This window comes from Dasypus novemcinctus, chromosome 12, assembly GCF_030445035.2.
Source record: "Dasypus novemcinctus isolate mDasNov1 chromosome 12, mDasNov1.1.hap2, whole genome shotgun sequence".
NCBI lineage: Eukaryota > Metazoa > Chordata > Mammalia > Cingulata > Dasypodidae > Dasypus > Dasypus novemcinctus.
This window is the reverse complement of record NC_080684.1, coordinates 107,740,353-107,764,249: the sequence shown is the minus strand read 5'-3', so window position 1 is coordinate 107,764,249 and position 23,897 is coordinate 107,740,353. Positions and strand designations below refer to the sequence as shown.

At 59.4% G+C, this 23,897-nt stretch overlaps 1 protein-coding gene across 3 annotated transcripts in view; it reads right to left on the bottom strand.

The window, feature by feature from the left end:
• The window catches only part of GRAMD4 (GRAM domain containing 4), an 84,583-nt gene extending 61,205 nt beyond the window's left edge, over window positions 1-23,378 (bottom strand). Inside the window, exon 1 of one of the 3 annotated variants that reach the window (XM_058308952.2) lies at window positions 23,259-23,378. Coding sequence is in view for 2 of the 3 variants with exons in the window: in XM_058308948.2 (XP_058164931.1) it covers window positions 22,427-22,455 (29 nt within the window). In the remaining variant the exon portion in view is untranslated. Of the gene's footprint in view, window positions 1-9,265; window positions 9,383-22,426; window positions 22,551-23,258 lie in introns of those variants that run through there. The other 2 variants (XM_058308948.2, XM_058308949.2) reach the window with 2 other exon arrangements.
• Between the last annotated feature and the right edge of the window lie 519 nt (window positions 23,379-23,897).

Here is a 23,897-nt window from a genome sequence, read left to right as displayed (position 1 = left end):
GTGTCACCCAAGGCAGCCTCTGGTGGAAGACGGCCTTACGGCTAACAGGACAAATATGAGAAGGTTCTCCCATGAACTCTAACAAGTGCATATACTAACACAGGGTGTTCATCAGGTAAGTTGGGGGAAAACACACCAAACGTAAGACATGGGCTATACTGACAATGGTAGTACTGTTTTGATGGTGCTCTTGCGTAGTTTGTAAAAATGTTTCATAGCAATGCAAGGTGGTGGGGGGGGTGATTATGAGAGCCCTGTATTATAATGACATGCATGTTTGTTTAGTAAGTCCCTGTAGCAGTTTGATAAAATTGATGAATTCCAAAAAGAAATATTGGATTATGCTTGTGATCTGATCTGCACCTGGGCATGACTGAGTTATGATTAGAGCACTGAGTCCCCATCCCTTGGGGATAAAAGGCCTGGCAGAGGACAGAGTTGGAGCTTGTGATGCAGGGGTTTCTGATGTTAGAGCTTGATGCTGAAGACCGGGGAAGTCAGCACACAGAGGAAAGAGAAGCCAGCCCCAGGAAGGAAGGATCCTTGAAACCAGAGGAAAGCCAACCCCAGGAACGCAGGAACCCAGGAAGCCTGAGCCCTCGCAGATGTCGGCAGCCATCTTGCTCCAAATAGACTTAGGTGAGGGAAGTACCTTATGCTTTAGGGCCTGGTGTCTGTAAGCTCCTACCCCAAATAAATACCCCTTATAAAAACCAACCGATTTCTGGTATTTTGCATCAGCACCCCTTTGGCTGACTAATATAGTTCCCAGTTCTTACAACACACTGTTATGTATGCTTTTGTATGAATAACATGTTTCAATGTAAAACATTTTAATGAAAAAAAAATCCTACTTACAGTGGATTCACAGTCACAGGAATGGATTACATTTAAGAACATGTTTTTCTGGGTACAGGGCTCCAAACCACCGCACCTCCAAACTGTGGGCCAATTAAGGTGACCGGCCTGTGGTATCGGGGATGGCAGCCCTGGTCGATGGAGACCCTTAGGAGGCAGCAGAACTGGAGACGGGTTGGCGTGGGGACGAAGTGCAGGCCACGGCCCAGGAGAGGGACTGTGATGCAGCCGCAGGCGCCACGGGAATCACGCTGAGCCTGAGAAGCATGATGGTGACAGCTCCGTATGCGCACCCTGGATGCACGCCTCCGTAGTGGTGAAAGCCTGCTCCCAAAACACAAGCCCGTCCAGATGGACCCAGAGGCCAGAGAGAGCCACACACAGGTAACAGGAATGGGAAACACAACTGAAGACAGACAGCCCAAACAGCAAACTCTCTAGAAATAAACCGTGTTAAAAATGTGCCAGAACCCATATCAGAAACAAAACCCAACCAAAAAACAGGAAAGGCCTGAGGGCCCGCCACGTGCCTGAATGAGAAGGGTCACCGTCAGGGGGTTCCAAAAATCCCCCAACAGGCTGCTAAGTGAAAAAAGCAAAGAGCCAAGAGGCCTTATTGTGTGCTGCCGGCGGTATAAGAGAAGAGGAGCAACGAAACAGCGCTCGCCTCTGCTCACTTGCGCCAAGAGACACAGGAAGAGCGAGCCCCTGCGCCTGGGACCTGGGAGGCAAAGCGTGGAGAGGACAGAGAGGACGCAGGGGCGGAGACTGCCCTGGACCCCTCGGCTTGTGGAACCCCATTGATGCTTCCACGTGTTCGAACGAGAAAATAAATAAAACCGACAGAGAAGGTGGAGGGCCCTGGAGTAAACAGAACGAACAAGCAGAAATTCCACAAATTCTACAAACAGCAACAAACGGCCAAAATGGATTTCCGATGGCTCACACCAAGATCCTGGGACCTGACAAGGCCTTCTGCGCCCAGTGAGGCTGCCCGCCCTCGGGCTTCCCGTGGACAAGGAAGCAGGTGCAGGCTGCTTTGTCCTGGAGACAAGCGTCATGACCTCTGAGGCGACTTTCTGTGCATTTCTAAGATTGAGCGAGTAAGTGACCGCGTGGAGCAAAGCGGAGGTGATTTCTCAGGCCGGCGGAGGGGACGACGGATCTGGGAGGTGGAGAGCCAGAACGGAGCCGTGGTGCTGCGCTGGGATTGGGGGCACCGGAGCGAGCGCAGAGAGAAGTGAGCACAGAAGTGAGTGGAGGACAGTAATAACCACGCACAGGCAGCGCGGTGGTGTGTAGCCCGACGTTACTGAAATGCCTTACGGCTTTGGGATGTTGTGGTGGAATGAATGTATTTTACATTTATCTTTTTGGGGCCCAGGGAGGGGAGTGTGGTGGTTTGAAGCTGTATGTACTCCAGAAAAAAAATTTTTTTTTTTTTTAGAAAAAGATATTCTTAGAGCTGATCCATCCCTGTGGGTGACCCCACTGGAAGCAGGACTTTGGCTGAGGCCACTTCCGTGAAAGTGTGGCCCGCCTCAGTGGGGGGCCTTAATCGATTGCGGGGGTCCTTTATAAGCAGAATGAAATTCAGACCCTGAGAAAGTCAGAGGGAGCAGCCAGAGGCTGAAAGTCAATGCAGCCTGGCAGAGGAGGGAGGCGCCACCGTGTGCCTGCCCGTGACGGAGCGGCCCGGCAGCGCCCGGAACGCCAGGCCGTGGGAGGAAAGCATCGCCTCGATGATCTCTCGATCTGGACATTTTCCCAGCCTCAAAAGCGAGCGAATAAATTCCCATTGTTTAACCTGACCCATTTTGCTGTATTCGCTTGAGCAGCCAAGGAAACTACAGGTAGATATGTGACCATATAAGGACATACACAGTCAAACATTATTCACAGATTCCGTATTTGCAAACTTGCCTACCCGCTAAAATTAACAACTACTTGTACCCCCAAAATCATAGACGTGAGCAGAAGAGCAAGCAATCGGAGTCTTCCTTACACGCGCATTCCCAACTGCGGTTGAAGAGATGGACGCCCTGCCTTCCTGCTCCAGCTCTTACTGTCAACAGGCATCCCTTTAACAGTACGCTGAGTGCCAAGTTTGTTACATTTTTGTGCGATTTGTTGGCGACTACATTACTTTCAATCGCCCCCCAGGGTAGCGCTGAAGTGCTGTCTAGTCCCTGAGCACAAGGAGGTGCGATGAGCCCGGCAGAGAGAACACGCGTGTCAGATTCAGATCAGCGTCATGCAGGCAGGACTTCTGGTGCTGCTGGCGGAGTTCTACGGTAACAAACCAGCAACACAGATTTAATAAGGAGCCTCTAAACAGAAGCACACGCAGAACGAGATTATGGATTGACAAAACGTCGTGACCAGAGGCTGGCAGGAACCTAACCCTGCATCTTCCTAGCTGCAACGGTTCGGCGTTTGCGAATTCAGGCTTCTCAGAGACGTGCTCGCACCTCTCCCACGATGACAGGACTTGAATGTATTCCTGGCTCTGTCCCTCAGGGCACCAGGAGACAAGGACGCTACAGCGCCAGGCCCTGGTCTCTAAATACCCTTCTCCACTAAAAGGAAGCAAAGCGCCTTGGAGAAAGGGCTGGTTCCAGGGCGGGGGCGGGGAAGGGGCACGGGAGCCTCAAGTCGCCAGGGCAAGGAGCTCAGTGCCCGAAGGATGACAGGCACTTCAGGAGGACTCGGGCGCCAGGCTGGAGGGGCTCCCTGCGGTCAAGTCTGGGACAATTTGAGGTCAAAATAATAAATAATGCTGACAAAATATTATAACCCATTGAATAATACAAGAGCTCACAAATCTTTGCTGATATAAGAGATTTTAAATATCAACTGATAAATATAGAATGGTGGTGTTACGAAATCTGCAACTCTTCTGAAATTAGCTAAAAGAGAAGAATATATAAAAGGGACCAATTCTCCCTAAATTAATCTATACATTTCATGGGATCCCCTCAGAAATAACGAAAAGATTTTAGAGGAAGCAATTTTACAAGGAAAAACAAACAAGCCTGAGGGATGGGAAGATTCTGAAAACAAGTGAGGAGAGAAGACCAGCTCCACCAGCTAAGAAAACACGAGAGCACAGCAGGAGGTGTAAAAGCAGATGGCCTGTGAATTCCAGCAGCACCTCAGTACAAGCTAGAACATACAGAAACAGACCCAGGCCCAACTGGGATCAACGTGGCATTTTCGATTGGGAGGGAGGGGATAAAGTATTCAATAAAAGCACTGGGACACCTGGGTAGCTAGCTAGGAAAAAACAATGTTGGCTCCATACCTCACACCTTCCCAAAATAAACTCAAAACGCCCCAAAGATTTGAATGTAAAATAATGAAGTAGCCGAGGGGCCCATGGGAGAAGTTTCCAGAAGCATGGAGCAGATAAGGCCTGTCCAAGCAAGACGTGGAACATAACAAAAGATAGATTACATTAAAAAAACCAAAAGTCTCAAAGCAAAAGTGTCTGTAAGTAGTCATAATCGATGAACTAGGAAGAAATATTTGCGACACAAATCACAAAGGATTCATAACACTGAGAAGACAGCCAAGTAGACAAGTGGGCAAAAGATACAGTTCACAGAAAACGAAAAACAAATGGTCCCTTCAATAGGGAAGAGATGCCTGACTTCCATTTATAAGGGAAGTAATGCAAGTTACACTCCCAGGTTTCCCAATCAGATGGGCAGAGACTCCCCACACGTGGGTGGGCGCAGGGCAACGTGGTCTCTCCAACTGGCCAGAGGAAGGTGATTTTGCAATATATATTACAGTTTCATTTCCAGGAATCTCTCTTACTCACATGAGCAATGTGGCGACAGAGAAAGGTCACCTCCTGACAGCGCGGTTTTTATAACAACAAAAAAAGGTTGGGCGCAACCTCTGTGTCCAACCATGATGACAGACACACCCGAGGGCCCCCAGAGCCTTGACAAGGAGGGGGGAACCCCCAAGCACTATGGAAACCCCACCGTGTCACACTGTCACCCGCTGAGAACCAGGCACTCACCAGTGTGCATGCCGCCGCTACATTCTAGAAAGGAGGGAGAAAAGACAAAGAAAAAGAAAATGACAGAAATATCTCAGATGGGACAGTTCTGGAAGGACCCATACAAAAGCCAGTAACACTGGTTAGACATCGGTGGGTGGGGGACAGGGGACATCGGTGGGTGGGGGATGGGGGAAGTTATTGCTTACTGGGGGCAGACTTAGAGGAGATGGAAAAGTTTTGGAAAGGGACGGTGGGGACTGTACCTCCACACTGAGAATGCAGTTAACACCACTGAACTGCACACCTGAACGTGGCTGAAGTGGGAAAATGTATGTTACAAATTTCAGTGACATGATTTTAAAGGGGGGCGGGGAGGGGACGGAGGGCTCTGAGCAGGGACCACGTTTCAGTTTCCCGCTGCTCAGGCAAGCTCAAGTGCGAGGGGGTGGCTCTAACAGGGAGTTCACTGGCTCCCGACGGGGGGGGGGGGGGGGCCAGGGGTCCAGCTAAGGTGTCACCAGGCGCGTTTTCTCCCGGAAGCCTGGCCTTCTGGGGCGGCCACAGGCCATCCTCGCCCGGCTCCTCTGTCGCATGGCAGTGCCCTGGCAGCCCCTCCGGGCCGCTCCCTCGGGGTCCCTCTCTGTGACCCGCCCTGCGCGGCCTCAGTACAGGACTAAGGCCCACCCTGACGGGGAGAGCCGCCCTCACTGGAGTGACCTCACCAAAGGACGCTGTTTCTAGGCGCTCACCACAGGGACGGCTTAGGTTTGGGAACGTCCTTCTGGGGCACAGAGCTCCAAACCGCCCTGCGCCACCCACCGCCTCAGCAAGCCCTGCTCCTTCCACAGGCAGAATGCCCACACGCCGGCCGGCCCCGAGCCGAGTCCCTCCCCAACTATGAACGACTCCGAGGACCAAGTCTCTTCCCAACCCGTCCTGGGCGTGGTGCGTCCTGGGACAACTGCCCTGGCTGGGACCTGCGGAACCTGGAGAACAGGTTATCTGCTTCCAAGAGACCACGGGGCATGGGATAATCCGTCTCGCTCCAGGAGGAAGACACCAGGAGGAAAGCAGGGACCCGGGTCCCAAACATTTCCGACACCCAGCAGGGCAAACCGCTCTCCATTTCCAGGTCCGAGAGCCCCGGCCGGGCTGGGGTTCCGTCCCCCGGGCCTGACGGCGCGGCTGACCCACCCTCCAGGCGCCCGTGGCCGTGGCCGCCCTGTGAGCGCCAGGACACAGACCCCGCCATCGCCCAGCGCTGGGGCGGCAGCTGCTCTCCAGAACAACGGCGTGCAAGGCCCACCCCCCCGAGCCACAGCTCCCACTACAGGCCACGGAGCCCCCTCCAAAGCCCACCTCTCACTCCTCCCACCCCACTCCCCACTCAATCCAGGCCGAGGCGGAGACCCCACGGGGGGCCCCCCAGCATGCCCCCCCTGCCTGCCTCTGAGCACGGCCATTTTACCTAAGGAACAGCAGGGACGGGGCGCCAGGTCCCCGCAATCCCTCCGCCTCCCACACACACCCAGCCACTTCCCAGATCCTCGTTTCAAAACACCCCGCCCTCGGTCCTCTCTGCCTTTCAGTTCTCACGCTTCTTCCAGAGGCCCCCCTCCCCAGTCCCACCTCCTCCAGGGAGCCCTCCCTGATCCACAGCCCACAGGGAAGTCTCCCTCTGCAGAGCACGTGGTCCTGGGCTGACCACAGGCGGGTGTGCGCTACGTCACCTCCAACCTCCTCCCTGGCCTGCCAGCACTGCGAGCGCCGCGTGCACCGACGTCTGTCCTTGCCACCCAGCACCCCTCCCCTTCCTTTGGTAACGGCCCCTTTACTTCCCACGGGGAAGTGCCCAGCTCGCCTCCTCCCACCACCGCTGCGAGGAGCTGTCAGTCATGCGCTGTGCCTCAAAGGGAATGCCGACCCCCGGGGCAGCATAAGCTGGGACTGGCAGGGCAAATCCAAGCCCTTTTCTAAAGTGACCGCTCCTTCTGGGATGCTAAGGCCACGTGAGCCTGCAGCCAAGGGACCCACTGCGGCCGTCCCAGGGGAGGCGGCTACCCCTGAACACAGCAAACCCAGGCAGAGAACAAGAAGAGACGACGGGGAGAAAGTGGCCACGGCAGCTGCTGAGGGTAGGGAGAGGGAAGAGGAGACGTGATGTGGGGGCATTTTCAGGACTTGGAGTTGTCCTGGGTGGTGCTGCAGGGACAGATGCTGGACATTGTATGTCCTGCCATGGCCCACTGGGTGGACTGGGGGAAAGTGTAAACTATAACATGGACCATTGACCATGTGGTACAGAGGTGCTCAGAGATGTATTCACCAGGTGCAATGAATGTCTCACGACGATGGAGGAAGTTGTTACGGGAGGAGTTGGGTGAGGGGGGTGGGGGGTATATGGGGACCTCACGTTTTTTGAATGTAACATTAAAAAATAAATAAAGACAAAAAAAAAAAGACGACAAGGAAAGGAACGCTGGAAGGGAGGCGAGTGCCCACGCCTGGCGCTGCCACCCCACCCCCGCCCCCCAGGACTGAGCCGGCCAGTGTCCCTGTGCTTAGGCAGGCCTGTAGTATACCTCTCCCCTTGCACCTCTCTGGACACCTGGGAAGACCCTCGGCAGTGGCCCGACATCCTGCCACTTGCAGGCAAGAGGCTGGAATCAGTTGTAAACAGGGGCCACACTCCCCAAAGGAGAGTCCAGGTGTCAATGGCCACGACACAGAACATTCGTTTTCCAGAGCAGACACTCTGGGAGGACGGCTTCTGTGACGGAAGGACTCTCTCCATGGAAACTCTGCCGAATCTTTTTGTAAAGATCAAGCTTTCTTGGTTTCATCAACATAAGATTAGATTTGCAATTATCCAATCGACAGGCAATTCTACAGGAGGACAGCACTGCCAGGAGCAAGCCACCCGGGACCCTCACTAAGTCATATGGAATCAAAAGGAAGCCTCCATGCGGATGGCTTCCAACAGTCACTGGCCTGCAAGGGCAGTTAAAAGACAAAACATGCATCTGGTTTCAGCTAGAACAGTGTGGCAGAATCATCAGCTTCTGCATCTATGACGCTTCATGTGGCTGGTATGTGAAAATGTTTCTGCTTCCATCCTCCAGAGCTAAGGACAAGCCCAAAAAATGGAGCTAATATATTAAAATGCAGGTTATGGCATGAGATATTTTAATCCCCAAAAATATTAATATCCAAAAACACAACTATGAAAAATCATGGCTAATGCTTTGAAACACCAATAGTCATCGACGTCCTACGTAATCCATAATGCAATTACAGACACACAGCCCCGCCACCTCCGCCCCATCCGTCGGCACGTCTCAGCTCTTAGGGATCTTCTCGGAGTCTCGGGCACCCTGGACACGTCACCGTCTGCCTCTGTGACAGGCAGTCCTCCTGGAACCCCGGCCTCCTTGCAGGGGGCACCACCGGTACAGCCCTTGCTGAGCTCGACACACCTGCCTGTCCTCGCCAGCCCTCAGGAGGCCATGTCTCCACCACACTCGCCTCCCCTGGCTCATTTTTCCGGTCCCACTGGTCACCCTGCTTTTAGCTCCGGCCTGAAAGCGCCCGGGGAGCTGGTGGGGCGGCCGGTCGGCAGATGGCTCCGGCCTCTCCTTTGCAGTCGGGGTTTGAAGCTGTCAGCTGCAGCTCCTGCTTCCGATACCAGATACACCTGCCCCATCGCAGGAGCGTGCACCCGACCTCGGGTCTCCCTTCTCCCACCAGCCTGTGGGCGCTGCTCCTTTCTCAGTGGAGTTTTCCACCCCCCCAAAGAGACCCCCACCACCTCAGTTCACCAGAACCCAACTGCCCGGTGCCCTCCACCAGCCCAAGCCCAGCAGCGGCAGAGCCTACGAGCGCAAACCCACACCTGGCAGTGCACGTTTGGGAAGTAGGGGGGCAGCAACTTGAAAGGCGCCAGGTGGGGACGCACCCCAGATAACATCCTGTGCTTCCACAATTACAGTCCTGGGTGATGCAAACCAATCTGCAGAATGACAAGTCCCCTCCGTCCACGGCCATATCCCAGCTCCACCTCCCAGAGCAGGAAAAGGCACCCAAACGCCGTGCACTTGCATCCAAGTTTGGATCCAAAAGAAGCCACCACTGCCCGGCCCTCGATGAACTAAAAAAAAGCCACTAGCCAGAGCACGCCACTTTCAGTGCCCTGTGAAGGCAAGTTCCAGAAGCAGAAAACAAAGGGAAAACCTACACGTCGCATATGCTTCTTGCCGCCAGAACAGGCCCTTGCCAATAAAGCTGCACTTATTTTAGTCCCACTAAAATCACACCAGAATACCGCCTGAAACTAGACAGGCAGAAACGGAGAGAAATCGCTCAGGAAAGTTCCTCTGGCTCTAAACAACTCACCACATCATCTCACTTGACGCACGTCTTTGGAGGTTCAGATTATTTTCTCTTTGGGAACATTAAACCAAAACAAACTCTCTTTGAAGGCGCCGTGCCGTGCCGGGCAGCGTGCCTCCCGCCAGCGCACAGAGTTTGAGTAATCGCTGCTACGGGTCACTGCGCTGGGCCCACACCTGCACCTGGGGGGCCGCAGGGCGGCCTGGCCGGGCCTCCCACATCAAAGGACACTGCTCCACCTGCTCGGCCGCCGGCAGCCCTCAACCACAGGAGGCCAAAGGGCTGCCAGAGGGTTCCCAGGGGAGGCGGGACCTGTGGAAAGCAGACGTGGCGACCCGGCTAACCAGCCTGGCAGGTCGGCAGGCAGAACTGGGAAGCTGAGTCAACCGTCCAGCCCAAAACCCCGCAAGGAGCCCGGCAGTGGCCAGCAAAGAAGGGCCCCGCGCTCACCGGATGCCACCTGCAGAGCTGGCCTCCCAGTCCTGGAAAGCAACGCAGATGCCGTCCATGGCCCGTGGGGAGGAGAGCCCGGCAGAGCCCTGCCCAGTGCGCAGCACCCACTCGACGGGGCCACACGGCTGGGAAACTTCTTAGGAGCCTCCGAGAGAGAGAGTCATGACACAGGAAACACCGCCAAGAGTGGCTGAGCTGAAAGCCTATTACCACAGCCAATTTCTCCCAAATCACCTCGTGGACTGTTCCAGAACCCTGAGGCCTCGAGAGCTGCCGAGTCAGGTTCTCCCACAAGCCCTGTGTCTCCCTGCTTGGGGATCACTGCCAGGGCGCCCTCGGCGGGAGCCTGCGCCCCTGTGCACTCCCCACGTGCATGTGCAGTGCTCCCACAAGCACCTTGGGCTGACGGCCAGTTCTCCAGGCCGGGCCTGGCACCCCAGCCCCCTCCGGCTCTGCCTCACAGGCTGGACCGCGGGGCGCGCGTGAGGCGGGCATGGGGGACACCGAGCTTACTCAGCATTCGCTCAGCACAGCGGACCCTGCCGTGCCGGCAGCTTACGTGCCAGCACCGCAGGTGACGACACGCGGGCGTGAGCCAAGAGCCAACAGGAGCGTAGGGGTGGGGCTAGCTGGGGTCCCCTGCCGGGCGGGGGCTGCCCGTGCTGCCCTAACACCCCGGGCCTGCCTGCCCCCAACCCCGTCACTCTGCAGCCTCATCTCCAGCCCAGACCCCCACCCAGCCCCTGCGGAGGGCCCCGTCCCCAGCGACGGCCAGCTGCCAGCTGAGACCGAGCCCACTTTCTCTCGGGACACTTCTGCCCCTCCCCTGCCTGTGAGCCCCCCAACCCACCAGCAGCTAAACGACCTGCCCCACTTCTGCCCATGCCCTGCCCACCCTTCCCCACTCCTGCTCCTGCCCTGCCCCACTTCTGCCCGTGCCCTGCCCACTCCTGCCCCACCTCTGCCCGTGCCCTGCCCACCTACGAGGAACAAACGCCCTTCCCCTGCCCAGGCCTTTGAGGTCAGGAGCCTCCCCTGCTGCCAGGTCCCCTCTGGCCACCTAGCCTGCTCCTCCTGCGCCCCCAACCCCACCTCTCACACACCTGGGCACACCTGGACCCCACCCTCTGGGCTTCAGCACCTGCCCTGGCCTAGAATACACTTTCCCATCTCCCCACCTGACCCTCCCCCCACTCGATCTGCCCAGGCCTTCAAGGTTTGACACAAAAAGGGCAGGAGGGTGGGGCTGCAGTCACGAAGTGTGGAATTGGGGCAGGGGAGGCAAGGGCTGAGTGGAAGACAGGAGAGGGCCCAGGGACCGAGCCACAGCCACAGGGACGCATGATTAAAAGGCCTGTCAGGTCGGGAAAAAGAGGTGCCACACGTTCTATACATGGAGCCAGGGGAAAATAACCCAGAGGCAAGGAGGGAAATCCTATCCTTCACGCACACCACACGCATGGCTCAATTCCAGAGATTCATGACTACAACGTCAAAAACAAAATTTTAACTCTTAGGGAAAAACTTAGGTGAGCATCTTTTTGACCTTGGGGCAGGAATGGATTTCTTAAAAAAAAAAAAAAAAGAGGCAGGTAGCACTGGCTAAAAAAGAAGGTTGATATATTTGACTCTACTAAAATTAAGAAATGAAGAAACTGGGAAGAAAGTAAAAGCAGGGAGAAGACATTAACAATACATACAACTGCTAGGGATGGTGTGTGCTCAGGAGACTTGAATCTCTGGACTGTCCTGTGCCAGCTGGGCCCTGAGCCTCAGCAGCGCTGCAACTCCTACTCTCTGGTTCATTGGACTTACCCAGGTCAGCTAACAGGGAGGTGAGGATGGTCAACCACCACACCAGGGAACTGAGAGTGCCTACAACTGCAAGGAGAATCGCATCTATCTGCCATGTGGGATATAAACACCCTCTCAATATAGAGGTGGAGTGGACATCACCATCCCAGAGTCCACAGGATGGAGGAATAAAATATGGATTAGAGTGGACTTACAGATATTCTACTATAAAACTATTGTGACTACTAATAGCAGAAATTGTATCGTTGATGGGGAGAGAGTGGCCACAGTAGCTGCTGAGGGCAGGGAGAGGGAAGAAGAGATGAGATGTTGGGGGCATTTTGGGGACTTGGAATTGTTCTAAATGATAGTGCAGGGTCAGATGCTGGACTTTATATATCCTGCCATACCCCACTGGGTATGTACTGGGGGAGAGTGTGAACTACAGGGTAAACTATTATCCATGTGGTGCAGCAGTGCCCCAAAATGTGTTCACCACGTGCGATGAGTGTGCCACAATGATGGGGAGGTTGTTGGTGTGGGAGGAGGGGGGTGGGGGGTTGGGGGTATACGGGAACCTCTTATGTTTTTTACAATGTAACCTTTTTTGTGATGTATGTATCTTCAAAAAAAGTAATTTACAAAAGTTATGGGGGTGAGGGGGTGGGGGGGTGATTTACATGGGAACCTCATGTTTTTTTAATGTAACATTCTATGTGATCTATTAACTTTAATAAAAAAGTGTTATTTATAAAAAAGCAAAAAAAAAAAAATACATACAACGGCAAAAAGGAATAGTACCAAGAATATATAAAGAACTGCTATAAATCAACAAGAGATAAGCACACGAAGTGAGTGTCAGTTAGGAGCAGGCATTTCACAGCAGGGAAACAGCCCACAAACACACAGGGATGCTCACATCACCATGAGCGGGAAATGCCCATGGAGCGCACTTGGATTTGCAGGGCCGCTTTTAAGTCAGGCAACTCCAGCGCTGGCTGGGGTTCCGCCTGATCCCGATCGTGGAGCACGGGAAGGGAACATGGACAGTCACTCTGGAAACAGCTGGCACTGCTCCTAGACCTGAACACACGAGTCCCTTCACTTCACCAACCCAATCCTAGATATTTATCCGAGAGAAACATATTGACACACGATGGAAGACACACACACAGCAGTGTTTCTAGCAATACTTAGTGACAAAACCCTGGGATCAGCAGAGCGGGCAATCCAAGTGTGCGTGAGAGCTGCTGTGGGAACTCAGCCACTTCCGGCAGCGCTGAGCCTACCTCTGCTTCCCCGCAGTCACGCTAAGAGGGAGCCAGGGGGTCTCCCCAACCCGCCCTGTGCGTGGCAGAGGACAGCAAGTGAGAGGCGCCCGAAGGCTATTTGCTGAACGGACGCGCAATGAACCCCTTTGCCGCTCCCAGGTGTGTAAGCGTAAATGCGTCCCAGCACGACTGCCCGTGGCAGAGCACACATGCGGAAAAGCTTCCGGACGAACCTGAGGTTCAGAAAGGACCTTGGCGGTGGGACCCAGTAGAGTCCACTGGGCCTCTGGGTCAGAATTTACGATGACTTTTTAAGAGTTCCAGTGAGATTCACCTTTCTGCTGTTAGTAGACTCTCGATGTTACTTAAAACACTGTTTTCAAGCATTCAAGAACAGAGTAGATAGAAGTAATTCCTTTTCTGTTTTCTTAATTAAATGCTTTTTTAAAAAAAAATCTACACGGGGATAGTTCTAATTTAGGTTATCTCAGTGCCAAAAATAATCATGAAGTAAGGTTTGTCTTCTAATCGTATGGAATTTAGGACAAAGTATTCACGTAAGTGATTCTGAAATACTTTCTAAATAGGGCACCGCAGGCTCTTTTTATTGTCACAGCTCTTTAAATCCAATATGGCAGGGCCAACCTTCACACGTGGGGGAACTGGCACCGAGGCAGCAACCCAGAATCACGCTCCGCGGTGCCAGCCACGTCTTGGAAGCTCAGAGTACGGAACCCGCTGAGAAGTCTGTTTGACACGAGAGATTTTTAAAAGTCAACAGGGGGCACGTTCCCATAAGGGCAGGTCCCGGAACTCAGGGCCTCTCGTGACGGAAGTTCCGCTCTGAGCTCGAGGGCCGACCACTGACCGGATGTGAAGGGTGGACGTGGCAGGGGTGAGTGGGAGCGCGGCCGCCGGCAGCCACGAGTGGCCAACTGCACGGTGTCACCCGGCTGGGCTTCCATGCCACGACTCAGCGCAAACAACTCACAGAACTATTTTTAAGCACACAATTGGACAATTATTAAGGAACACACTTGCCTGATGAAAACCGAGGGTGCCTATTCGTCAATTAAGCCAGCTGGCGAGCCACGGAAGCTGGCCCCGCCCCGGGCCCCTGGGAGCGCGCTGCGGCAGTTACCGCGCCCCCCTGCGGCGCTCTGACCAGGCCTGGGGGACGGGGTCTGCGCCGGGGCTGACAGGCCCCCGTGGGCGCTCCTCCAGGCCGCCGCGACACAGCCGCGCATGTGCCAGGGCCCTGCCTGCTCCTGCTGTTTTCCTAAACCTCGGTCGTGCTCAGTGCTCCCCTCTGGCTGCAACGCTGCTCAGAAAGGCCCAAGGGACTTCGGGCAGGACCCAGCGCTTCTCACTCCAGCACCCTTGCTGACTTCCAGGCTCTGGACTTCTCCCCATGTATCCCACTCCAAGCCGCCAAAGTGAGACCAGTCACCGCGTGGCCGGGTGCGTGCAGCAGGCAGGTGCCTCCAGCCCACAGGGTAACCGAGTTCCCTGGCCCATCCCAGCACCTTGCTGGGATCTCAGCCAAAAGGTGAGGTTCCAGCAATCCCGGGAGGACAGTGCGGGAGGACACAGGGACAGCTGATGCAAAGCCGCTGTGAAAGCCTTCCCCCGACCCTCCCTGCCCAGCGCCCACCGAAGCCACGGCCGGGCAGCAGGCCGAGGGCACCCCCCAGAGCCGCCAGGGCCACCACTGGCCGACATTGGCTCAGGCCGTCCTGCCGCAGGGAGGAACCCGAGGGCCAGGAGGCCTGCCCAGGGCCACCCAGCAGGCCGGTATGGACGGGGAAGGGGCGGGAGGACAGGGGAGGCAGGGCTCTGGCTCCCAGGCCGAGGCTCAGTGGATGGGTACAGCTCGGCCACGTCCCTGTCACCCAGGCCAACAGCAGGGAGGGGTGCCCAGGAGCCCCGAACCACCCAGCCCCAGAGCCGGCTCATGAGCTGTGCCGCCAGGGGAGGCCCCGCACCTCTGAGCCGGCGTCACCAGCCATCAGCTTCCTCCAGCAAGACTCCAGGGCTTCCAGCAACTTCTGGGAGAGGTCCGAGGACCCCACTCTGGAGGATTCCTCCGGGAGCCCCAGCAAGCCTGGGAGAGCCCGCCCGGGGGATACCGGCCTCCACCGGGGCTGAGCGAGGCCCTCCAGACCAACCCCCCGCCGGGCCTGTGGGAAGAGCACAGGGAGCCAAGGCCCGGCTCGCTGGGCTCAGCGCCCTGCATGCGGCATCGCGCGGGCCTCTGAGCACGCGAGCGTCACTGACCCCGCTTCGGGGCGGGAGGCTCAGGAACCAGCCCCAGGTTCAAGTCCAGGCTCCGTCCACCCCAAGGCCCACGCTCTCGCCCACTCCTTCCTGGGCGGCGCGCACGATGCTGACCACAGCAGACTTCGGGAGGGAGCTGGCCACGGCTGCCCGGAGGCCAGTCAGGACTGGGAAGGAGGGCGGGAGGCCCCGTGCCCGCAGCGCCAGCTGCCCGGCCACTCCCCAGGGGCACAGTGACAGCTCGCGCTCCCAACGTGCGTCTGCTGGAAACTTCCAACATGCAGGCACGGGGCCTTTGAAAGGGTCAGGAACCAGCCGGCGAGGGGACGGGTGTCCGCCCCGCCTGCCCCATAACAAGGCCCAGGCCCGTCCCAGGACCCCCGAGTGCGGTCAGGTCTGGCCTCCGGCAAACGAGGAGTGGATGCCAGCCTCCCTGAGGCCCGGTGCCCGCCTGGCCAGGGTTGCACTGCCCCAAAGCCCCCAGCGATGTGCCCGCCACCAAGGATGTGCCAGCGCTGACCTGGCACCGGGCAGGAGTCATCAGAGCCACTCTCCTGGGCCTGCCCACCCGGAGAACCCACGGTTCCAGATGCCCGTCTAGAGGGCGAGCCTGGCACGGCTGCCCACCCCTGGCCCTGGCACCCCAGCCTGGGGCACGGCCCTGGACAGGCCACGACCCCATGGCGCCAACCCCGGCCCCAGCTGGGGCGTGACCCCCGGGTCTGGTCTGCCCAGGGCAGGGTGGGGCAGGATGGCCCTCTGCCCCCGCGCCCACCCCAGCACCCGCCCCAGGCGCCCCGAGCCTTCTGGCGGTTGACTCACAGCTCACTTCCTGTGCAGCGGCAGCGAGGTCACACGGCTCAGCCCCACGCTGGGTCCTGGGGCCCAGTAACGACCATGGGTCAGTCCCGGCCTGCCAGGCACCTTCGGGCCCTATGCACGCTTAGGTGCTCGCATGGGAACATTTTGGGTGGAAAGCGTGGGAAATGAGTCATGCACCTCTCTGCATTCTCAAGCAGCAGCTGCGGAACAAACATCACCTTCTCTTCCCGAGCAGGGTCTGTGCGCGGCCCGATGGGACAGGCCCGGGCAGAGCCTGTGGCACACCTCCGCAGACCACCCGTCCGCCAGGCAGCGCCGGCTCGTGTCCCCTGCCCCTCCTCGGTGTGCCCGGAGGGACCTGGAAGGCGCCACAGCACAACCGCAGCCAGAGCCGGGGGCAGTGGCCGTCTCCCGCAAGGATGTGCGCAACGGGCCACTCAGCTAAGAGCCCCCAAGGGCAGGTGCCAAATCCACCCCGTCAGGGCTCCACGTGCAACAAGAGCAAGCGGGCACAGAGCGAGCCAAGCACGTGCGCAGCCTTCAGTGCAGCGGCTCGGTGGGCAGTTAGTAGAACCTGCTTCTTTTTAGAGCAGGACTCCAGGTTTTAGGATATTGAAGGTTTCTCTTGGGGGGTGTTGAATTTTATTAGAAAGTTGTGGGTTTACAGAAAAATCATGCACGAAATACAGAGTTCCCATATACCGCTCTATCATTAGCACCTTGCGCTAGTGTGCTTCACTTGTTACAATTCACCACGGAACCTTCCTGACACCACACCGTCAGCTACAGCCCATTGTTCACACGAGCGTTCACTGCTTTACAGTCCTGTGTTGTCACCCGAAGGCCCAGTCACCCTCACTGTAGCTTCTGCCTCTACCAGTTTACTAATTCTAATTATTCATGTCAGTGAGATTGCACAATGTCAGTCCTTTTGTGTCTGGCTTGTTTCACTCAACATGACGTCTTCGAGGTTCACCCATGTTGCTGCATGTATCAGGACTTCACTCCTTTTTACAGGTGAATAATATTCCATCATATGGCTATATCACACTTGGCTTATCTGCTCATCAGTTGATGGACACTTGGGTTGCTTCCACTTTTTGGCAAGTGTGAACAATGCCACTATGTGCAAATATCTATGCTGGTCCCCGTTTTCAAACCCCCTGGGTATATACCTAGAAGTGGGATTGCAGGTCACGTGGTGATTCTACACCCAACTTTCTGAGAACAGTCCAACCATCCTCCACAGTGGCTGCCCCGTTTCCCCTTCCCACCAGCAGCGACTGAGTCTTCCTAGCTCCCCGTGTTCTCTCCAGCACTTGTTATTTTCCTTTTTTTTCCAATAGTAGTCATTCTAGTGGGTGTAAAACATTATCTCTCTGTGGTTTTGATTTGCATTTCCCAGTGGCTATGATGTTGAGCATCTTTCCCTGGGTTTTCTGGCCATTTGTGTAGCCTCTCTGGAGAGACGTCTACTCCGATCTTCTGCCCGTTTTTAAATTGGGTCGTCTGTCTTTTTTGCTGTCGAGCTCCGTGGGCTTCAACTAACCAGGCGGCATCAGGGTTTTACTGCCAAGCTCCCAGCACCCACGTCAGTGCTCCCGTGTCTCTATCCCAGCACCCCACCGTGGGCCAGGAGGACGGCAGTGGCCCTTGTACCGGGGACAGGCACCCCGGTGTCCTCCTCAGAGCTGTGCAAGGAGAGAGGTGTGCCTGCGGCCCCAGCACCCCACGGAGGTGGCGCGGGTCTCCACCCGGAGAGCTGGCAGGGGCCCGGGCCCCAGGTGGGCGCGGGGGGCGGCGGCCTGGCCCTGGTCCCAGAGGTGGCGCGGCCCACGCTGCCGGGCGTACAGAGGAAAGGCCAGGCAGGGGCGGAGAGCCGGAAGGCGCCAGGAGCTGGCAAGGGGCACGCAGCCGCCTCGCCCTGCGGCTGCCCCTCCCCACGCTCCCCCCAGCTGCTCCCCGTGTCCCACAAGCCTGGGCTGTGTCCCCTCACCTGTCTCTAAAAAGAGCCCTGGCTAACCCTTCCACCTGCGGATTTTCTGGCTAACAGAGCCCTGCTCAGGCCTCCAACTGAAGTCCTGCACTGCCAAGAGGCCCACAGACGGGGGCCCTGTGCCTGCTGGGACGGCAGGGGACGCGCCACGCCCACCACTGCATGGGACGGCCAAGGGGACACACCATGCCCACCCGCTGTGCGGGACATCCAGGGGACACACTACGCCCACCCGCTGCCTGGGACGGCCGGGGATACACGCCATGCCCACCGCTGCATGGGACGGAGAGCCAGGGGGACGCCCTACGCCCACCACTGCATGGGACGGCCAGGGAGACACGCCACATCAACGGCTGTGCGGGACATCGGGGGGCGTGCTACACCACCGCACAGGACGGCGAGGGGACGTGCCTCGCCCACTACCATGATGAAAGCTGCGACACAGGACCCAAGGCAGCGAGGCTCGATTACTCACCCGCCTCCCTCTCCCAAAACCCGCTCTGGGCGGCACGGGCCCTGAGGAAGCCTTCCCTGCCTGGACGCTTGCCGGAAGGAGCGAGGCACGTCACCCGCGCCGCTCTGTAAAGTTACCGGGAGGAGGGGGTTCTCTTCTTTCAAAGTCTGCCCCCCGCGAGGGCAGCCAGCTCAGGGGCAGGGAAAGGACAGCCCGTCCACGATCCCAGCCTACGACCCCGAGCTCCCGGGTCTGCAGCAGCCTGTCCCCACCCGCCCAGGGGGCCAGACCTCCGGGAGGCTCACCCGCAGCTCCGCCTTCCAACTTCAAAGGGTCGCCGGGGTCAGCAGGTCCGAGCCCCAGCCCCAGCCCCAGGCCGCTTCCTTCCGCTCCGCCTCCTGCAGGCGTGGAGGCCTGTGCAGGAGAGCCCGGCTCAGCGTGCAGGAAAGCGCGGCCTCCCACGGGTGCTGACCGCCGGGTGGGACTGACCGGCAGCAGGCGGGGTGACAGGCTGCCACTGTGGACCAGACAGGGGTGGGAGACACAGAGGGCCTTGCATTGGCTGAATATCGACACAGAGGCTGAGCAGGAATGGAGACCGGCTTCTCTGCAGGCCGGGGCACGCACCTGCAGCTCCGTGGCCTGGGAGGTGAAAGGGCCGAGAAGCGACCATACCCCTGCAGCGAGGGCACGCGCAGCACCCTGAGCCTGGCTTCTAAGACCGTTCCCCAGTAAAAGGAGCAGGCTCCTCGGAGGAAGGGCTGATTCCAGGACCAGGCAGGGAATACCTAACGTGAGCCCGGGCATCTTCTAGAAGGTAAAGAAGTGCACAAAATGGACACAACCAATCCGATGTCCACATAGAAGAGGTGGCATTGGATTGGGAAAAGTGGACATGGTGGCTGATGGGTATGGGGAAAGGCAGGAAGAGATGAGAGGTGGAGGCGTCTTTGGGACATGGAGCTGCCCTGGATGGTGCTTCAGAGGCAATCACCGGACATTGTAAATCCTCACAGGGCCCACTGGATGGAATGGAGGAGAGTATGGGCCATGATGTGGACCATTGACTATGAGGTGCAGTGGTGCCCAAAGATGTACTTACCAAATCCAATGGATGTGTCATGATGATGGGAACGAGTGTTGCTGGGGGGGGGGGGGAGAGGTGGGGTGGGGGGGTGGGGTTGAATGGGACCTTACATATATATTTTTAATGTAATATTATTACAAAATCAATAAAAAAAAAATTTTTTTTTAAATAAAAAAAAATAAAAAAAAAGAAGTGCACAAAAAACAGAAGTCCATGTGACAGAGGCCTGTCAGAGAGGCGAAGGAGCCAAATCAAAGGGCGCCCAGTGGCCAGTGCGGGAACAATTCGAGCCGCGAAACAGTGTTGGACCATAACCCGAAGTATTAAATAAATATCCGTCCTGATATAAGTGAATGAGTGAATAAACTAACTAGTGGGAGAAGAGAGACAATCTCCCAGGCAGAATTCCAGATAAACGCTACAGATATTCTACCGCCAAGGAGGGGGCTGCACATCGTGACTTCTTTCCAGAGGGCAGGGGAAAGGGGGAGAGTGACCTCACAGCCGACACCCCTGGACACACCTCAGCCCGGAGACGCAGGCAGCTTCAGCAGTGACCAGAGGCTGGTAAAACGCACTCTGGTGGGACGTGGGCCTCTCCTGAAAGCGCGTAACCCCAGTCTAATCATTAGACACACGAGCAAATTCCAGTCGAGGAACTCCAGCTGTCCAGACAGATTCCAGCAGAGAGGCCCCTGCAACATCCAGCCAATGACATTCCTCCAAACTGCCAGGCAGGCAGGTGAAGAGGCCACCACCCAGGCAGTCAGCACCCTACCTGGCTGGACCCCCTACCTGGCCAGCCTCCCCCACCTGGCTGGACTCCCTACCCCGCCAGCCTCCCCCACCTGGCTGGACCACCTACCCGGCCAGAAAGGAGCGCCTGGCCCGAGCGGGGCCACTCCAGGGCGGGAGGCCCATTCCTCCAGAACAGCAGAGCCAGATTCGCAAGCAGGGGAGCCCAGGGCGCCGGGGGCCTCCGCGAGGGGCTGCCAGGCACTGACAGGACCACAGTGAGCCCATGGAGCCGGGGCGGGGCGTGGGCTCGGTGACGCCCACCACCCTGACGCGTCCACCCGCGCTGCTCTCCCGACTGCGGGGAGGCAGCCCCGGCCGGCCCCCAGGCTCCCCGGCCGCCATGACCCCGAGAACCTGACACCAGCTTCCACTGTGCAGGAAACCCCCCTCCCACCCCGTCTACGGCAGGGAGCGGTGATTCAGGAAGCAGCGCCTGACTCTCTCCTCTCGGTTCGCAGTTGGTGGAGGGGAGGCGGGAGGGCAGTGACAGTGCCGGGGTGGGGACCAGTGACAAGAGCCTCTCCTGGCACCCATCTGGGGGGCTGGACTCGCAGCTGGGAGGGACGGCGGCGGGGGGGGGGCGCAGAGCCTGTGGCTGGGTGAGGGACCGCCACCTCAGAGAGACACAGGACAGGCACCCAGGCCACGCCGAAGCAGCCACCGCGTGCAGACGCCCGAGGTTCCAGGAAGTGGCAGGAAGGCCCAGCTGGGAGGGGCATGGCCCCTGCGTCGGGACAGCCACGCCAGCCGCCAGGGGAGAGGAAAAAAGGGTGGGGGAGTGGCAGGTCCCCGTGGGCCCAGGTGCCCAGGACCCAGCACACCCGACGAGCCCAGTGGCTGCAGAGGTGACAGCCCTGCTCCTGGGATGAGCGATAGGTTGGAGCACATTGGCCAAGGAAGGGGGCCGGGCCAGCCGGGGTCCCATCCTGGGCCAGGCAGAAGGCCGGTGGGCTCCGCAGGCTCCTATCCAGGGTGCCTCGGCCGGCGGCTGTGGGAGGTGGGCGGCTGCACCCCACGCTGACCTCCTTCGCCAGGGCAGGTTCCATCCTGCACGGGCAGGGTCACCCCTAGAACGCCTGCCCGGCCGGGCTGTGTACCCCAAATGGGCCTGGGCTGGTAGGAGACACAGCACTCCTCCTCGAGCCTGGCAAAGGGCCCCAGGCGGCCAGCGGGTCCTGACACTGACCCTGACCGGCCCGGCCGGCAGGGCTCTGCCTGCATCTTCCCGTTGACTGTCTTAGGAACACTCGCCCTGTTTACTGGTAAGGAAACTGAGGCACAGGAGGCCCAGTGCCTTTCCTAAGGTCAAGGAGCAGGTGAGGGGTAGACACAAGGGTCCCCGACTCCCCTCCAACCACTGCAACCCACTTTCCCTTGAAGCGGGGATTGAACACAGGACCTGGCATGGGGGAAGCTGGTGCTCAACCACTGAGCCACATCCGTTCCCCTGAGTTGGCCTTTTTTGCTCGTTGTTAGTTTTTGTTTCTTTCAGGAGACACCTGAACGAACTGGGACCACCCAGGGGAGGCAGGAGCTCAACTGCTCGAGCCATTCTTAACTGGACAGCCCCTGCACCCCCAGAGCCTCCTCCTGCCCGGGGCAGGGACAGCTGGGACCCAGGGCCCTTGTTTTTTGGTGTGTGCAGGGAGGGCTGGCACCAGCCCGCGGGCGGACACAGCTTCGGGGCGCCTGGCTGGGGTGGCGTCCCGGGGGCTGGAGCTCCTCCCACGGGCGCTCGGGCCACACTCGCGGCCCCTTCCCGGCTCCAGGCCGGGGCTGCAGGGCGCAGGGTCCGCTCGGGAAGGCGGGGGGCGCAGGGCAGGGGCCACCGGCCTGGGTTCCAGCCGAGGCGTCCGCGCCCCTGCGGGGCCCCCTCAACTCAGCGCCCCGGCCCGGGGAGAGGAGACGCGGCGCCGCGCGGGCCGAGCGTCCGCAACTTTTTGGCGGGGTCGCCCCTGAGGCCCCGGGGCGGGGCGCTCCCTCCTCCTCCTCCCCTCCCGCCCATCGCCGCGCCCCGACCCCCGCCCGTCCCCGTCCAGGGGCCCCAGCGCGGGCCCCCCGAGCCCCCGGGGCGCGGGGAGGCCGGGGGCGGTGGGCAGGGAGGCCGTGCGGCGCGCCCCGGCCCGCGCGGGCCCCGGAGGCGTGCGTGCGGGGCGGCCGGGCCGGGGGGCGCGCGGGCGCGGGGGGCGCGGGGTCTGCGGGGGGCGCTTACCCTGCGCGGAGGTCGGGGCCCACTCGCATCCGGCGCCGCGCCGCACCTGCCGCCCGCCCGCCCGCAGCGGCGCCGGGAGCCCGAGCAGGCGGCCCCGCGGGTCCCGGCCACGAGCGCGGAGGCGGCGGCGGGTCGCGCGCCCGCGGCCCCGCGTCCGCGCGCCCCCGCCCGGCTGCGCAGCCGCCGCCCCGCCCCGGCCCGCGCCTTAAAGGGGCCGCGCCTCCCGCGCGCGGGGGCCCGTCGCGCCGCGTCCCCTCCAGCCCCTCCCGGCACGGCCGGCTCCGGGGCCCGCGGGGTCGTGCGGCCCAGGCCCGGGCAGCGGGGGCGCACGGGGGTGGAGGGGCGGCTTCACGCGAGCGCGGCCCCGCGGCGCCGCCTTTGTTTGGGTGGTCCACGTGGGTCCCCGGCCACCCGCACCCACGCGCACGCGCGGCGGCCCCTCCGCCCGGCTGCCCGCTCCCCGCGGCCCGCGCACGGGTCGCAGCGGACGCACGGGCACAGACACGCACAAGCACGCACGCCGCTGTCACCTGTCCCGCGGCCCGTCCGGGGCCTAGACACCCTCCAGGGCCCGCGGGCCTCGCCGTCGGCTGGGGACACCCGGTGGCCTTGCCGCCAGCCGCGGTCTCCATCCCACACGGAGGTGCCTGCACCCTGCTCGGGCCCAGGGCAGGCCCCAGCCAGGGACCAGGCCCGGAGCCTGCATGGGGCGCACCGCGGGGGGTGCAGCCCCCACCACCCAGACGCCCTGCTGGGGCTGCGCCCTGGCCCCAAAGCCTGGGGCTCTGTCACGTCTCCGGGCTCAGCCCCACCCCCTGTCTCAAAATCTCACCTCTGCCCTTCAGCCGCTACCACGCTGTGGGGCGTGAGATCGCTAGAAGGGACCCCCTCTAAGCCCACCTGCCCGGGGCCAGGTGCAGGAAAGCTGGACACGGCCCTGACCGCGGGGAGGGCGCCCAGGCAGCCGGGCCCAGGTCGGATTCTGGAGGGTGGTGCCGGGGTGGAGAATAAACAGAGGCCCGAGGCTGCTCTCCCGGCCTTCCTTGGCTCCCTCCCGCGTGCTCCCAGCTGCCCTCCCCAGACTGGCCTGGCCGCCCCGGGGGCCACGTGAGTCTCCAGCCCAGCCTCCCTGCTCTGCCCCAGCCCGGCTTAGCCACAGTCCCTGGAGCCCTCCCATGCCTCCAACCCCCCCACACACACACACCTCCTACCACCCTGCAGAAACCTCTGCCTCCACCCCCCTGGCCCTTCCCACCTTCTGCCTCGTCAGGCAAACTCCTGTTCAGTCCTCAAGGGCCCCAAGTCAAGCGCCCCAGGCAAGATTCAGGGTCCCTCTTTTGTCCCCCTTCAGGCTTCCCAGCCTGGGGAGGCAGCCCTGATGGAGCTGGGCCAGGACAAACATTCGAGTGAGCCTCGTGGCAGGAGGCGTCCCTCGTGGACGCTCGGTTTCCTGCCTGTAGGTCGGGGCACA